The 13,989-nt window shown below is 65.6% G+C and overlaps 3 protein-coding genes across 4 annotated transcripts; all 3 read right to left on the reverse strand.

The window, feature by feature from the left end:
- Positions 1-2,331: 2,331 nt before the first annotated feature.
- On the reverse strand, positions 2,332-7,342 carry SLC34A3 (solute carrier family 34 member 3). Of its 2 annotated transcripts, none has more exons than XM_004423692.3 (12): positions 7,243-7,342; positions 6,852-6,941; positions 5,933-6,061; positions 5,709-5,852; positions 5,526-5,637; positions 5,246-5,441; positions 4,984-5,073; positions 4,807-4,894; positions 4,560-4,727; positions 4,368-4,484; positions 4,169-4,293; positions 2,332-2,796 (listed from the first exon to the last, which is right to left on the reverse strand). In XM_004423692.3, the coding sequence occupies exons 1-12, from the start codon at positions 7,325-7,327 to the stop codon at positions 2,332-2,334; spliced, it is 1,809 nt and encodes a 602-aa protein (XP_004423749.1). In that variant the 5' UTR covers positions 7,328-7,342. The 2 variants fall into 2 exon arrangements, with proteins under 2 accessions (XP_004423749.1, XP_087275685.1); XM_087419559.1 differs by having other exon boundaries at positions 6,852-6,978; positions 7,214-7,327.
- Positions 7,343-9,868: 2,526 nt separating this feature from the next.
- On the reverse strand, positions 9,869-10,365 carry RNF224 (ring finger protein 224). Its single transcript, XM_004423808.3, has one exon. The coding sequence runs from the start codon at positions 10,348-10,350 to the stop codon at positions 9,880-9,882; it is 471 nt and encodes a 156-aa protein (XP_004423865.1). The 5' UTR covers positions 10,351-10,365; the 3' UTR covers positions 9,869-9,879.
- Positions 10,366-12,174: 1,809 nt separating this feature from the next.
- Positions 12,175-13,607, reverse strand: CYSRT1 (cysteine rich tail 1). Its single transcript, XM_004423691.3, has 2 exons — positions 13,552-13,607; positions 12,175-13,242 (listed from the first exon to the last, which is right to left on the reverse strand). The coding sequence occupies exon 2, from the start codon at positions 13,232-13,234 to the stop codon at positions 12,812-12,814; it is 423 nt and encodes a 140-aa protein (XP_004423748.3). The 5' UTR covers positions 13,235-13,242; positions 13,552-13,607; the 3' UTR covers positions 12,175-12,811.
- Positions 13,608-13,989: the final 382 nt, after the last annotated feature.

Genomic DNA, 13,989 nt, shown 5'->3' on the forward strand with positions numbered 1-13,989 from the left:
GTCGTTTGCCCAGGTGTGAGCCCCCGAGCTCTCTCTCTGGCAACAGGTATTCCACCGTAACCCCTCCCATTACCCCTTTGAGGTGGACACTAGCTGAGAACAAGACAGTAGGAGCCTCCCTCGGGCCTGCGCTGGGCTGGTGGGAGGAGGCCCTGTGGGTCCCCACCCTCAGCCAAGGGTGTTCCTGCCTGGGCCCAGTGGGTGTCTGTGGCTGGCAGGATGCAGAGCAGGGGAGGCCAGACGCACAGGAAAGCCCAGGCAGGGGCCGTGGGAGTGCTGGGCACCTGGCCCTCCCACCCCAGCCTGCAGCTGTTGGAAGGAGGCGTCCACAACGGCGGCTCTGTTTACTGGTGGCCATGGTCCCAGCGGGAGGGTGCGTTACCGCCAGGCAGTGGCAGCAGGCAGACAGTCGTTCGTGGCCTCAAAGGACCTGGCGGTCACCCTTTGTGGGCGGCCTCACCCGCCCCCAGCAGGAGAGGTGCACAGGGTACTTTCTTCCCCTCTCACTGCATCCCTATTGTCGGGGGGGGGGGGGGGGGGGGGCAGGGCATGTCCCCAGGGAACTAGCCAGGCCCAGCTCCTCCTCAGAGACTTCCATCAGAGGGACCGTGAAGCTGATGTCAGATCCGCAGGAGTGTACTGAGGTCACAGAAGTGGGGGGAACCCAAGAGGGGGTGCATGAATCTGCCTCAGGGGTCTTGCTCTCACCAGGCCTCTCACAGCTCCCAGGACAGGTGGCCACGTCCCTCAGTGGACAGGGGAAACCCCAGGCTCAGGAGGCCCAGGAGCTTGTTGGGGGAAGGGGACCTAGGAGGTGCTGAGAGGGGCTGGGAGTCCCGGGTGGGGGGGAGACTGAGAAGGTGGGGGACATGGGGAGCTGAGGGGACTGAGGATAGGGGACATGGGGCGGGGGACTGAGAGGGGATGGGGGGCTGAGAGAACTGAAAGGATAGGCGACATGGGGCGGAGGACTGAGAGGGGATGGGGGGCTGAGAGAACTGAAAGGGTGGGAGACATGGGGGGGACTGGGGACTGAGAGGATGGGGGGCCTGGTGGGGGCGTTGCTGAGGGGACCAGAGGGTGAGTAAAAGGACAGGACCATGGGCGAGAGCTGGCCCTGGGGCTCCCTGGCCTCATCGGACCATCACATTCTCCCCCGCTGGGTCTGGCTAGGCAAGCCTGGGGCGGAGGGGCGGGGGGCGCCGCTGGGATGGAAGGTGCGCCCCCTTCAGGGTAGCATTCCTGGCCCGGAAGGAGGTGACCGGCCATAGCAGCAGACTCTCTAAAAAACGGGGCAACTCAGCCACCTGACCAGGGGCAGCCCGTCCACCGCCGGTCTGTGCCAGTGGCCCCTCTCAGGGCTGCGTTCGGGAGGAGTAGTTCACCAAAGATTGCTTTTTCTGTCGGTGGCATGGGGAGTGGGGCTGGAGTTGTGGGCAGCACCAGACTGGGGGGGCCGGAGGCCCAGGCCGTTTCCTTGGTGTTCGGTTACCAGCCGGCCGCAGACCAGCCCTCCTGTATAGAAACCCGCTGTGCTGCCACAGGTGGGGCAGGGGCCAGGGTGCGTGGGAGCCTGGAGTGGGTCCAGCGCTCAGCCCCAGAGGCCTGTGCACTGGCAGAGAGGGGGCTCGCCTATGGGCTCCAGGTGCGGCGGCGCCAGGGGGCGTGGGCAGGACCCGCTTCCTGGGACGTGTTGGGGGCTGAGCACCTGCTCTGCCAGGGCCCTGCAGGTGGTGCCCCTGTGGCCACAAGGCACAGGCTGGGGTGCCCCGGAAACCTGAGTGTGGGCTCTCCCGCCCCCTGCAGCCCTGCGGCCCCCAGCCTCCTGGTGCACATCCTTGGGGCGGTGGTGTGTGGGAGCCGGCCACCCTTGCCTCTTGCACCCTCAGGGAAGGGCCTGGCAGCGTCCAGCCTTCTCCGACCCCAGCTTCTTGCTGCGAGAAGTCTCCATGCTCTGGACTGGCCGCTATTTGGCCACTTCTGTCCCTGACGGCCGTGGAGAGAAACGGAAATACAGTCTGGGGCTGGGGGTCAGCTCTGTGCCCACACCCACTGGGCAGCCAGCTCCCAGGCAGGCTCACCATGGCCCCCGAGTGTCCGCCAGGGGGCAGCCTCGCGCTGCCCCACCACCAGCTCCCCTCAGAGCTCGGCCGGGGGCCGTCCCCGGGCAGCCCTGTCGGGAAGTGAAGATCACCCACACGGGTCACAGCCTCTCATTTATTTGCAAAGAAGATGATCCAGGTGACTCAGAAGTTTGCTGCTACTGGGATCCCCCAGGGCACCCAGAGGTCAGCGGGGTGAGGGTTGTGGGGGGCCCTGGGGGCCCACCCCTCACAACTGCTGGGAGGCCAGCACCTCGGGGTTCTCATGGCAGTGGGCCTCCTTGCCGGCGGCCCGAGGGGGGCTGCGGGCCCTGCAGGGGCAGCAGCGGCTCACCAGGTGGTCCCAGGGCTCCAGAGAATGGAGCCACAGGGGGAGCCAGGCCCAGGACCGCAGGCAGTGGGGCAGCCAGACTGGCCGGTGCTGCTGCAGGACATTGACCAGGACAATGAGGAGCACCAGCCCCACTAGGGGCCCCCCGACTGCGGCCAGCACTGTGCCACCCGCCAGGGAGAGCCCAAAGGTGGCCAGTGGCAGCAGCAGGAAGGTGAACAGCAGGTAGGCTATGGCCACCCAGCGGTAGTGGGCGGTCAGGTCCCCGAAGCGCTTGGCCAGCGGGATGGGCAGCCGCAAGATGGGCACCACGTACCACAGCAGGATGCCGCCCAGGTTGAAGAAGAAGTGGATGAGGGCAACCTGGAGGGCGGGAGGGCAGGCAGGGGCAGGAGTCTGGGCCCAATGGCATGGGGTCCGTTGGGCTCCCCAGGACGCCTGCCCTGCCCCTGCCCCGGCAGAAATGGTGCTAAGATCAAAGCCTGTCTGGGGTCCTGCTCATTGGCTGAGAATGGCCACCTGGGAGGGCAGATTCCAGCCAGGCGTGAGCACACTCCTCCTGCTGCCCCCCAACACCTTGGGAGTCAGGAGCCCAGTCTGGCATCCCAGTGTGGTAACTGCATTGCTGGTGGCTGCGTGGATCTGACCCTCCCCTGGGCTGGCTTAACTTGCTCATGCCTCGTGCCTGGTGACCCTGCTCCTTCTCATCCCTGAGCAGACTTGGCCACCCAGCCACGGGCCACCACAGCTGCTCCTGTGGGGAGGAGGTGCAGGGCCACACATGGAGGGAACACAGCTCCTTCCAAGGGCTGCTGGATTTGAGGACTGGTGCAGCAGGTGCAGCCTGGAGGGCTTCCTGGAGGGGGTGGGGCAGGGCCCTGCACTGGGAGGGTCTGAGTAGACAGAGACAGAGCAGAGGCAAGAGGGCAGATGGGAGTCAGGGAGGGCCAGGGCTCATCTCTTTTTGTGGGTGCAGCGCAGCAAGATCCAGGCTCTCAGAAGCTGCACCTGTCCAGGCGCCCGAGCAGAGGCAGTGGAGGAGGGAAGCTTGAGCCAGGGCAGTGGACCACAGAGGGGGTGACTTAGAAAATAAGGAGAACTAAACGAGACCGAGTTGGGGGCACAGAGCTGGGGGACTGGAGGGACTCATCCTGGAGGCAAAATTGTGACTGGTGGCAAGGGCAGCATGGAGTGCCCAGCACAGGTGGGGCACAGCCTTCGCAGGAGGATGGTGTGTCATCCAGGTAGGGATCTGTGGGTTTAACTGACTGGTGGGGGAGAGGGGTAGAGGTGGTGGAATAGAGGGGTTTGAGGCCCCCCAGGGCCGGGAGGCCTCAAAGGAACACAGCCAGGAGCACAGAGTGGGGGGTGAAGGAACAGGGGCCCCCCCGGCGGGAGGTTGGGGAAGGGCTGCCAAAGAGGAAGAGAGGGCACCCCAGGACCACATGATTCTGGAAATGACGAGGTCGCAGGACAGGAAGATGGGGGCTGAGGATCTGAGAGATGTCCACAGGGTCCCTGGGGTCCCAGGAGGTGGGGCTGCAGGTCTGAGCAGGCAGCCAGAGGTGGGTCCCAGGAGAGCTTGGGCCATGGCCAGCCTGAGGCCCCAGGGCAGGCCTCTCACCTTCTGTCCGCAAGGCTGGAGTGAAGGAACTGGGGCCAAGGGGAAGCCACAGGCCAGCATTGGGAGTGGGAGCGGGTTGGGGAGCCGAGGAGGGGTGAGGGGGGGTGGTACCTGGACGGCGCTAAGCAGCATGTCTGCGGGGCTGGCCAGGGCTGCCAGCAGAGCTGTGGTGGTGGTGCCAATGTTGGAGCCCAGGAAGAGGGGGTACGCCCGCTCCAGGCTGATCACCCTGACCCCTGGGGGAGCCAGGGGTCACCACGGGGCCCTGAGCCCGCACACCTGTGGCCCAGTGCCCGCCCCCTGCGCTCACCCATGAGCGGCACAATGGCTGCCGTGAAGACGCTGCTGCTCTGGAGCATGAAGGTCAGGCTGGCGCCCACGAGGATGGCCAGGTAGCCGCTGAGCCAGCCGAACGGGAAAGGGAAGTCTGGGGGGGAAGCTGGGTCATCCCGGGTCGAGTGTCCCTGCCCCCGCCCCCTACCCGAGTCCCTGTGTCCCGCACCAGCGTTGATGACTGTCCTTACGGCCTGGGCGACGCGGCCGCGCAGCACGGAGTTGAGCAGCTTGACGAGGAGGACGAGGCAGGAGCAGAGCCCGAGCAGGGAGGCTGCCAGCAGGATGAAGCCCACAGCCAAGTCTGTGAGCGCCGTGCCCGCGAACAGGTGGTGGCCTGGCGGCAGGGCGGGAACAGATGAGCGGCGACCAGTGTGCAGGGTGGGCAGGGGCAGGGGGCGGGCACCGGGCCTCACAGGGCAGCTGCTCCAGGGCAGCCGAGCTGTTCCTCTCGGGGCAGAGGCCTTGGGCGGCCACTCCACAGTAGCTGCTGTTCTCCACCGTCTGGGGAGGTGAGGCAAGGTGGGCTCAGGAGGGGCTCAGAGCGGGCGGGACTGAATAATTTAGCAGGTCAGAAGTCAGAGGCGCCTCACCATTTCTCCCCTGGTGCTGCACCATCGCTTAACGAGGCTGCTGTTGGTGGCATTGCCTGTGGCGCTGCCCATAATCACGTTGGCATCCAGCTGGGGGAGAAAGGGGTCGCAACTGTGTGCTGGACCCTCAGGACTCTCCTGGAGCTCAGATGCCCACAGCTCAGCCCAGTCCACTGTGCTCTCACCTCCCCCCCACCCAATGCAGGGCCCAAACTTCTCCTCTGTCTCCTCCGCCTCCCACCCTCCAGCATGCCATCCTCACCTGCACGATGAGGTGTGTGAGCGGCTGCGTCAGCACCTTGAGGATGTCGGGCGCGCGCCCCCCAGGCTGTAGTCTGGTGGTACCCAGGGCCAGAGCGCTGAGCTTCTCCAGTGGGGCCGTGGTGCTCTCCAGCGGCAGCAAGATCAGCACCGTGAGCCAGTTGAAGATGCTGTGCACGGCTGAGCCTCCGAAGGCCCTGCGGTCGCACGGAGTGGAGTGGGCGGTGACCTTGACCGAGGCCCGGACTGCAGCCCCTGGCCCCTCCCCTCCCCCCACTCACCTCCGAAACTCATCCCGGTCCCCTGACTGTGCCATCGAGACCAGGGTGCTGGTGATGGACGTGCCCACATTGACGCCCATAATGATGGGCACAGATGCCTGGACGGTCAGCACTGTGGGGGTACTGTGTTAGGCTCCCGCACCCGACCGCTCACCACCGTCCCGGGAGGAGAGGGGCACTCACGCTTTGAGGCCACCATGCTGACCACTATGGAGGAGGACGTGCTGGAGCTCTGCACGAGAACGGTGACCAGCACGCCAATGACCAGTCCAGCCACGGGGTTGGACAGCACCATGTTGTCCTTGAAGATGTCTCCAGCCACTTTGCCTATGCCCGGGAGACAGTGCGCTGAGGCTGTGGAGGGCTGGCTGCCCACCCCGCCCCCGGCCGCCTGGCTGGTCACTCACTGCCCAGCAGCTGGAAGGCAGAACTGAGAACGTCCAGGGAGCAGATGAAGAGGTAGAGGCTGCCCAGGAGCCCACAGGCCTTGAGGAAGCCGATGACCACCCGGAGCACCCTGCTGGCCAAGCTGAGCTCTGAGGACACAGGACAGGGCTGTCCTCAGCCAGCCCCTGCCCTGTACCACCCAGCACCCCTCCCAGGTCACTTCCTCTGCTGACCCCCACAGGGCAGGGCCTGAGTCTCCCCTCTGTCCCCCCAGGGCAGGGCCTGGTCTCCTCCTCTGTGCCCCCAGAGCAGGGCCTGGGCCCCCCCTCTGTACCCCAGGGCAGGGGCTGGTTTCCTCTGTCCCCCCAGGGCAGGGCCTGGTCTCCCCCCTATCCCCCCAGGGCAGGGCCTGGTCCCGCCTCTGTGCTCCCAGGACAGGGCCTGAGTCCCCCCTCTGTCCCCCCAGGGCAGAGCCTGGTCCCCCCCACTGTCCCCCCAGAGCAGGGCCTGGTTTCCTCCTCTGTGCCCCAGGGCAGGGCCTGGGACGCCGCTCTGTCCTCCCAGGGCAGGGCCTGGGCCCCTCTCTGTACCCCAGGGCAGGGCTTGGTCTCCCCCTGTCCCCCCAGGGCAGGGCCTCTGTTCTCTCCTCTGCTGTTTTGCAGAAGGGCCAAGCAAACAGCCCCTGGTGCCTCCCAGAAGCCTAACTGCCAGCAGGAGGAAGAAGGGCAGGCTGGGCAGGGGTGGCTTTTGTCTCCGGACAGGGCAGGCAGCCGAGCTGAGGGACAAGGCTCTGGGCAGTGGTCTGCATGGTGGGTTTCCATGGGGCCTGTTGGGGCAAACCTCCTCCCTGCCCTCTCTCTCTCCAAAGACCCTCTCCACACTCAGACCCTAGGGAGTTGGAGCCCCATTTGGCCAGTTACCTGACACCTCTAGACCTACCTTTCCAGGACTGGCCAGTGTCCTTCAGCTCAGGGAGGGCCCAGGGGTCCATGTTCACCTCTTCCAAGATGGGGGCAGAACTGGAGGTCCCTGCAGGAGTTGAGGTCAAGTAGGGCCAGGGACCAAGCTGTTTCCTGGACACCCCCAGGTGGGGCAAACGGGGGGTGAAGGTGACTGTGGAATAGGGGCTTAGGATGAGGTTCAGAAGCAGGAAGCACAGGGAGGACAGGCCTCTAGCTTGTCTGGCCCTGACAGAGCTGTCATGAGCCCCCGTAGGCTCTCTGGGAGATGGGCTGGAGCCTCTCTCTCTGCTTACCCAGAGCAATGGGACAGAGGCCGGATGGGTGGGCAGGGAGACAGACGAGGCCTTGGGCCCTGGGGCTCCTGGTACCTGCATTTCCCAGACTCTGGTCCACCAGGCCAACCATGTCCAGAGTAGTGGAGGGGGCCTGGCCACTGGTGAGGGAATTCGGCATGGATTTCGGGCAGGGCAGACCCAGGCCCAAGCTGGGATCTGCTGGCGGAAGAGCAGGTCAGACACATCTCCTCCCCCTGCCCCACCAGGTCTTGGGCTCCCCTGATCTGAGACCTTGGCCGCTGTCCTCCCTCCCCACCCCCTGGCCTTGGTGACCTCCCCTTTTTCAATCCACAGGGGGATGGCTGCAATGACCTCAGGTCGCTGTTAGGTGAGTCTAGTCCAGTTTCTGGGGGCTCCCCGGCTTCCTCACTGGTGCTAGCTAGAAGAAGACTTTGTGGGTGGCCCAGGGCACAGGGGGCTGCAGTGTGGGTCAGAAGTGGCTGAAGCCGGGAACCCGGGGACCTCTCCTGTCGGGTGTTATCGGGGGCACTGCAGACTCCTGACTTTGGAATTCGATACCAAATAGTGACATCTCTGTGTGATAAGGGACAGGCCCCCAGTGATAGGGAGTGGGGCAAGGGGCTTGGGCACCCCCACCCCACGTCAAGTCTCCTCTCCTCAGCCTGCTGGGTCCGGAACCCCGGTCTAGCCCTCTGCCTTGACTCCCTCTCAGTCCGCAGGGCCCAGGTCCTGGAGGGCTTTCTGTTACCCCTCCCTCCTGCTCGCCCCAAGCTGTTCTCTCGCCCTCAGCTCCTGGAAGCTCGGGGGCAGGGGGTGCTCAGCCCTAGGCCTGGAGGTTATCCAGCCCTGGCCCCGGTATCCCTGGGTCCCCTCCTGGTTCTAGAAGCTCCTACCTGTGTGGGTAGTGAGGGGGCACCTGTAGGGAGGAGGCACAGGGCGGGAGCCACTGCAGGTCAAAGATCTGCTGGGCGCACACATGACCTGCTGTGCGCTGAGCCCCATTAATGTTTACCCAGGAGCCGGGGCCCCCCAGGTACCTGCTGTAGCCCCAGGCGCCGGCCTTGTCCAGGTCCCACTGTCACCCTAGGGCCGGCACTCCATGCCCCCAGCCCAACCCTCCTGGAGTGGGATTTCTCCCTGGACGGGCCCCCAGCCAGGCCAGGGGCATTGCAGGGCTGGGCACCGGCCATTAGTGCTGGACTTCCACGAGTAGACGCCTGTGGAACACTACTGGACACTGCATGTTGCCTGCCCGGCTGGTTGGCTGGGGGCCCCTTGAAAAGTCTGCCCCAAGCTCTGCAGACCTTATCGTGGTCGTCCCTTTCCTGGTCAGAGGGCAGGAGGGAAACCATTTGTGCCAGGTGGGCAGGGAGGGCACCAGCCCCGGAGGTCATCCGGTTCAGATCCGGGTTCAGGGCAGGGCTGGGCCCTTCAGAGCTCCCAGGGGTAGAGGGCATCATGTCTCCATCTGCAAGTAGGGGGAGGGCAGGGCCCCTCCCCCAGGCCATATTGCTACCCAGCCCCTGTCCAACCCCACCTGGACCAGGAGACTCAGCCCACCTCCTCCTCTCCCGAGCTGAGTCCTGACTGGCTGCATCGCTTGTGGGATGCCCCTTCTTGGGGTCAGTCCTCTTCCTGCTCCCAGGATGCTGGGAGGAAGAGCTGCCCCTGCTGTGGCCAGCCCCTCCCCCTCCTCCTCGGACTTGGTCTCCCCAGGGGGTCTGCTGGCCCAGCACCCTGCTCGCTGCCCCCCTCCATCGCTGTGTGCCTGGGAGACTTTGCCCCAGGGAAGGAGGAGGTTTCAGAGTGTTCTCTCAGCAAATTCTCTCATCCCTCCCCGTCTTGGCACCCACTGCCCAGGGCAGGCCCTGCAGTCCCTCCCAGGGGCCCCTGAGTGACAGCTGCTGCCTAGTTGGGGATGGAGATGTTGCAGCCTGACTTGGGGGGTGTCTGCGTCCATAGCCTCCAGCACCTACTCTGGCCCCTCTGAAGGGGCTGTGAGGTGGTCACTGGGAGGCAGAAGGAAGCTGAGGGCCAGGAAAGGGCCCAGCGTAGGAGCAGCCGTACTGAGCTGTGTGACCTCGGGCAGGTCCCCACCCTCTCTGGGCCTAGAGCTGGTCCTGCCGAGGGTCCTCTCCTTGGACACCAGCCACAGCAGTGACTTTGTGCCTACAGGGGACCTCCCAGAACACCGCCTGACACATGTGGGAGCTCAGTGAGCTTTGTTGAGTGAATGAACTTCACAGGCTGCTTTGCAGGCCAGGGACGAAGGAAGTGGCTCTTCCTCCGTTCCCAGCTCACACCTCAGGGACGTCTTATAGGGGAGGGGAGACCTCCAGGAACAGCCCTGGCCTGGCCCTGCTCCTCGAGTCTGCAGCCTGGGCCCCGAGGACCGGCCACCTGACCCTTTCACGAGGGGCAGTCCGGGCCCGGGCTGGCCTTACGGGCGACTCCGACAGCAGCGCCCCCACCCTGCGCAGTCAGGCTAGCTCTGGGAAGCCTGGCCAGGAGAGGCAGGCAGTCACCCACAGGCTCACGGTGCTATGGGCACAGGCCCCAACCTTAGGCTGTGGCATGGGGGTGTCCACCTGGGGCGGCACCGGGCGCTTTGCCCCCAGGCTGTCTGGGCGGGCCGGGCTGCAGTCAGAGGTCCTGATGCCGGCATGCTGCGGGCAGCAGCTCCTCTGCCAGGAGTGGCTGCAGTGGAGCTCAGACCTCGGGGCTGCCTGGGGGCTCCCAGCAGAGGTTGCCGCAGCCCCAGCAGCAGCATCTGGGCTGGAAGAAGTGGGGCTGGGGGCCCAAGGTGGGGCAGAGCCTGGCTGGCTGCTGAGTGATGGCGGTGCCACCTTTAAGGGGCGCAGGGGGCTGGGGCTCCACGCGAGACGGCTCCTGCTCGGCCTTGACTGCCAAGAAGGCGGCCAGGTCGAGGTCCAGCATGGCCACCCCTCCACGGGGCGTGGGCGTGCTCTGGCGGCATTGCGGGCAGGGGATCCAGCGCTGCTCGTGGGCCCGCGTGTCCAGATGCCGCACACACGCCTGGCAGAAGGTGTGGCCACAGTAGAGGCGGCGCGGCAAGTGCCTGGTGAGGTCGTAGGCCGAGTAGCAGATGATGCAGTCACCCCGCCGAGTCTCAGCAGCTGTCCCCTCCTCGGAGATCCGGGGACTGTCTGTCTGAAGCATCCTGGGAGGCCGTGCAGGGGAGCTGCAGCCGCCCCGCCTGCCTCTGCGGCTGCCCTGCGTGGTCGGGGCCCCGACACTGGGAGCCCGCCCCAGGGGACAGGAGTCCAGGCCTCTGCAGACCTGGGAGGGTGGGTGGTGGCCGGTGGGGCCAGCAGACGCCAGGGTCTGAGCACAGCCTGGGTTCCCGTGGGTCCATGGCCTTCCTGCTCAGCCCCAGGCCCCACCCATCCCAGCCGGCCTGAACCCCAGGGCTCTCTTACCTGCTTCTGCTCTGCTGGGTGGCTGTGCCCAGCCAGTGGGTGGCCAGGGGTGGGGGGAACCCAGGGCGCTCTGCGGCTCCCTCGCTGGGGCTTGCGTTACTGGCTGAGCTCGGCCGAGTCAGCAGGGAGGCAGGTGGTAGCTGTGGGCAGGCGTGGGCTCCCCTTTCAGCCACAAAGCGCTTGCAACTGGATCCACCAGCACCACCATCGCCACAGGAAAGAAGGCACCCCCCTCTCAGTCCTGCCCGGCCCCTCCGTGCCCAGACCCAGGCCTGGCTTTGCCGTTCTGCTCTCCACGGCGCATCTTCTCACCTTGTCTACCCAGACCAGCCCCCACTCACACTCCCCCCCGCATGCTGGGAAAGCTTTTCGCCTCATCCTGGGTGACACATGTTCTTCAGCTTTCATTGCAAGTGTTGCCTTCTCCAGGAAGCCTGCCAGGACCCCCACCAGCTAAGACCCCCGACGGGCCTGCTCCTCTGCAGCTCAATCACAGCGTACATGTCCGTGTTGCTTTGTCCTGTCCCAGCCTCTTCATCTCTGCCTGGGCTGGGGCTGTCACGTTCCCATCACAGGGCAGCGGCTAGCCATGCAAAGCCCCAAGGGGGCGCTCAAGCACAGGTGTGGAGATCCCCACTCACACCCAGAGACCACCCAGATGCTCTCTGAGGCACAGGGCACTGTGGCTGCCCCACTCAGAGACCACCTCCCCTGGCATCTGTCTGGCTGCAGCTCCGGGGCCAGCCCAGTGACTGGGCACAGCAGAATGAGGTATGTGAAGATGGTCGGGATGGGGTCAGGACCCCCAGGACCCTCACCACCTGGCAGGGAGAGAGCCAAGGGCCAGAGCGGCCCTTCCTTAATCCTAGTACCCTGGCAGTCTGCAGCCTCCCGGACTGGTCAGACAGGTTTCTGTGGCTGCCCTGGGTGGGGTCATCCTCTGGTGGGGGCCGGGCACGGTGCAGGGGCCGGGACTCTGGCACATGAGTCCCTGTACAGTCAGGCCAATGACATGTTCACTCCCACCCAGAGACTGGTCCTGCCGTGTGGCCAGTCACCATGGGTCAGAGGAGGGCTGGCACCAGGACCTGTCTGTCCTGCGAGGCCAGCTCAGCCTCCTCCTCCAGCCCTCTCTGCCTGGCCCCAGAAATGACAGGGTGCCCAGCGCTGGCCTCATCGCTCGCTCCTTGCCTCAGCATCCTGGCCTCACCCCCGCGGTGAGGCAAGGCCAGCGCTCAGCACCTTAGCTCCCGCACGTCCCCCTGAGCAGGCGTGCAGTGCTGCTCAGACAGACGAAGGGCCAGGCCCAGCCCAGTGCCTTCTCTGCCCACCTCCTCTAGGAAGCCCAGGTCCCGGAGGCAGGACAGTGGGTGAGCAGCATAGCCCGGGTGCCACACTGCAGATGTTCAGAAATTGGATGTTTTGAGGGAAACCAGAAAAATGCCCCAGCTTCGGTAGGGCGGTGACTCACAGGTGGGCAGGGCTTGGTCCTGGCTGCCTGGGCTCCCACTCCCAGAAACCTGCCAGCACCAGTCCCACCCACCACAGTCCCGCCAACCTCATCCTCCTCCCAGAGGCCTTTCTCGGGGCTCCATGCCCCGGTTCCATGCACGGCATCTTCCTGCTGTCTGACCCCCAGACGGCCCTGTCTCCCAGGTTCGGCCTCAGCCCTAGGGAAGGCAGGATAGCTCAAACCCAGGCCTGGCCGGGCCAGGGCAGGGGAACACACTCCCGCCCCTCCTGTCCAGCCTCTGGGCAGGCCTGAGACCTGCAGTGCAGCTTAGGGTGTCATGAGGCAGCAGCTTCCCCACCCCTAAACTCCCACAGAGGCTGGGGGCCTGTGGTCGGTCCAGTCCGGGATGCCCCACAAAGAGGGCAGCAGCAAAGAAGAAGAGTCACCAGAACAAAGCTCCCTGTGCTTTATTGCCTGGGGCCTGGGCCTGGAGGGAGGTGGTCACGGGTGTCCCTAGGGCTGCCATCATGACCAGTGCCCAGGGCTCCGTTTCAAGGGGCCAGAGCTGAGATGTTGGCCTTCTTGGCAGGTAGGTGCCCCTGTCCAGGGTGGGAGGTGGCTGATGCCCATGGCAGTGGCCCAGTGGCTGCCCCAAATGTCCAGGCGCTCCTATGGCCGCCTGAGCAGAGGCTGGGGCCTGTCATGCCAGGGGTCCTGTGGCAGGCCCCATGGCCCAGTGAGAGCCGGGCTAGGAGATGACACAGCAGCAGCTGTGGCAGCGGCAGAAGCGAGGGCAGTGGCAGCAGGAGCAGCAGGGGCAGCAGCAGCAGTGGTGGGCGATGTCATCGCCGTGCCCGATGGGCGGCAGGCCAGCATAGGTCAGTCCTGTTGGGCGCTGCCCACTGCCATAGGGGTTGCCTGGCTGCTGCCAGGCCTGCTGGCCCTGGACAGGGGCAGTCCCCTTGGCCCCCTTGGCGCCCTTGGGCCCTAAGGCATCCTCTGTGGGCTGCAGGAGTCTGGTGGGCTCTGGGGTGCAGGACTCCACAGGCAGAGGCTGTGGCTCCAAGGAGGGAGCCACCTCCAGCTGCTGCCCCAGGTCAGGCCGCAGGTGAGCCCGGGGGATGCTGATGTGGGTATACGGGTTCTTGACGACCATCTCATGGGGGTCCATGGCCCAGCCTGGCAGGGGAGGGCAGGGGAGACAATATCGGCTCAGTGGAGGGGAACGGCTGCAGCCCAAGAAAGCCCACCCTGGGAAAAGCCAGGCTGTGGAGACACCAGAGTGTGCAAGACCTGTGTGCCAGTGTGTGTGTGCGTGGAGTGAGCCGACCGTGAGAGAGAGGGCCAGTGTCTCCTAGCCGCCCCCCAAGTGTCCTTCCCCTCCTTGAGTGGTGGTGCCCTGCCATGAGCTGGGAATGGCTGGAGACACAGCTGAGCTCGTCCCAGGGGGGAGCCCAGTGCAGGGAAGCCCCTTGGCCCAGGACCCACCTGACGTGGCGATGGCAGCAGTCTCTCCTCTCCTCTGCTGGGCCAGGTCCCCGTGCTTGTGAGCTGAGAGACCGGCAGCCGCCTTTTCCCTCCTAGGGAGGGGCGGGGCCGCGGGGCCATGGGGCGGGGCTCAAAGATGGGGTTCCCAAGATCTCAGGAGGCCCCAGCTCCTGCACAGCGGCTGCCCACCCTTGCTTCTCTGGTGGGTGGCAGCCACCAGCCCGGGTGACTCAGCCTCAACGCATCTGGAGTATGTCCTGGGCCTTCCAGAGATCTGCAGTTTGCCAGGAAGGAAGGCAAGAGGTGAGCCTGGGGTCAGGCCCTCAGATGCCAGGCCTGCAGGTGGTCTGGGGACCCTAGCCATCACGCACACCTCAGAACCCCTGCTTCGAGGCAGAGGGCAGAGGTCCTCGCTGCGACCCACAGCCTCTACCCGGC

The sequence above is a fragment of the Ceratotherium simum genome, chromosome 29 (genome assembly GCF_057802395.1).
Source record: "Ceratotherium simum simum isolate JZ-2026a chromosome 29, ASM5780239v1, whole genome shotgun sequence".
Taxonomy (NCBI): Eukaryota; Metazoa; Chordata; class Mammalia; order Perissodactyla; family Rhinocerotidae; genus Ceratotherium; species Ceratotherium simum.

What these genes read in the sequence shown, in the direction of transcription:
- RNF224 (XM_004423808.3), bottom strand. Translation starts at nt 10,350, where the DNA reads ATGCTTCAGACAGACAGTCCCCGGATCTCCGAGGAGGGGACAGCTGCT.
- CYSRT1 (XM_004423691.3), bottom strand. Translation starts at nt 13,234, where the DNA reads ATGGACCCCCATGAGATGGTCGTCAAGAACCCGTATACCCACATCAGC.
- SLC34A3 (XM_087419559.1), bottom strand. Translation starts at nt 7,327, where the DNA reads ATGCCGAATTCCCTCACCAGTGGCCAGGCCCCCTCCACTACTCTGGAC. An exon ending in GCCCCAGGGCCCAAGGCCTC is followed by an intron (nt 6,979 to 7,213) that starts GTCTGTCTCCCT and finishes TCCAGGAAACAG; the next exon opens with CTTGGTCCCTGGCCCTACTT. An exon ending in GACCGGGATGAGTTTCGGAG is followed by an intron (nt 5,442 to 5,525) that starts GTGAGTGGGGGG and finishes GTGCGACCGCAG; the next exon opens with GGCCTTCGGAGGCTCAGCCG.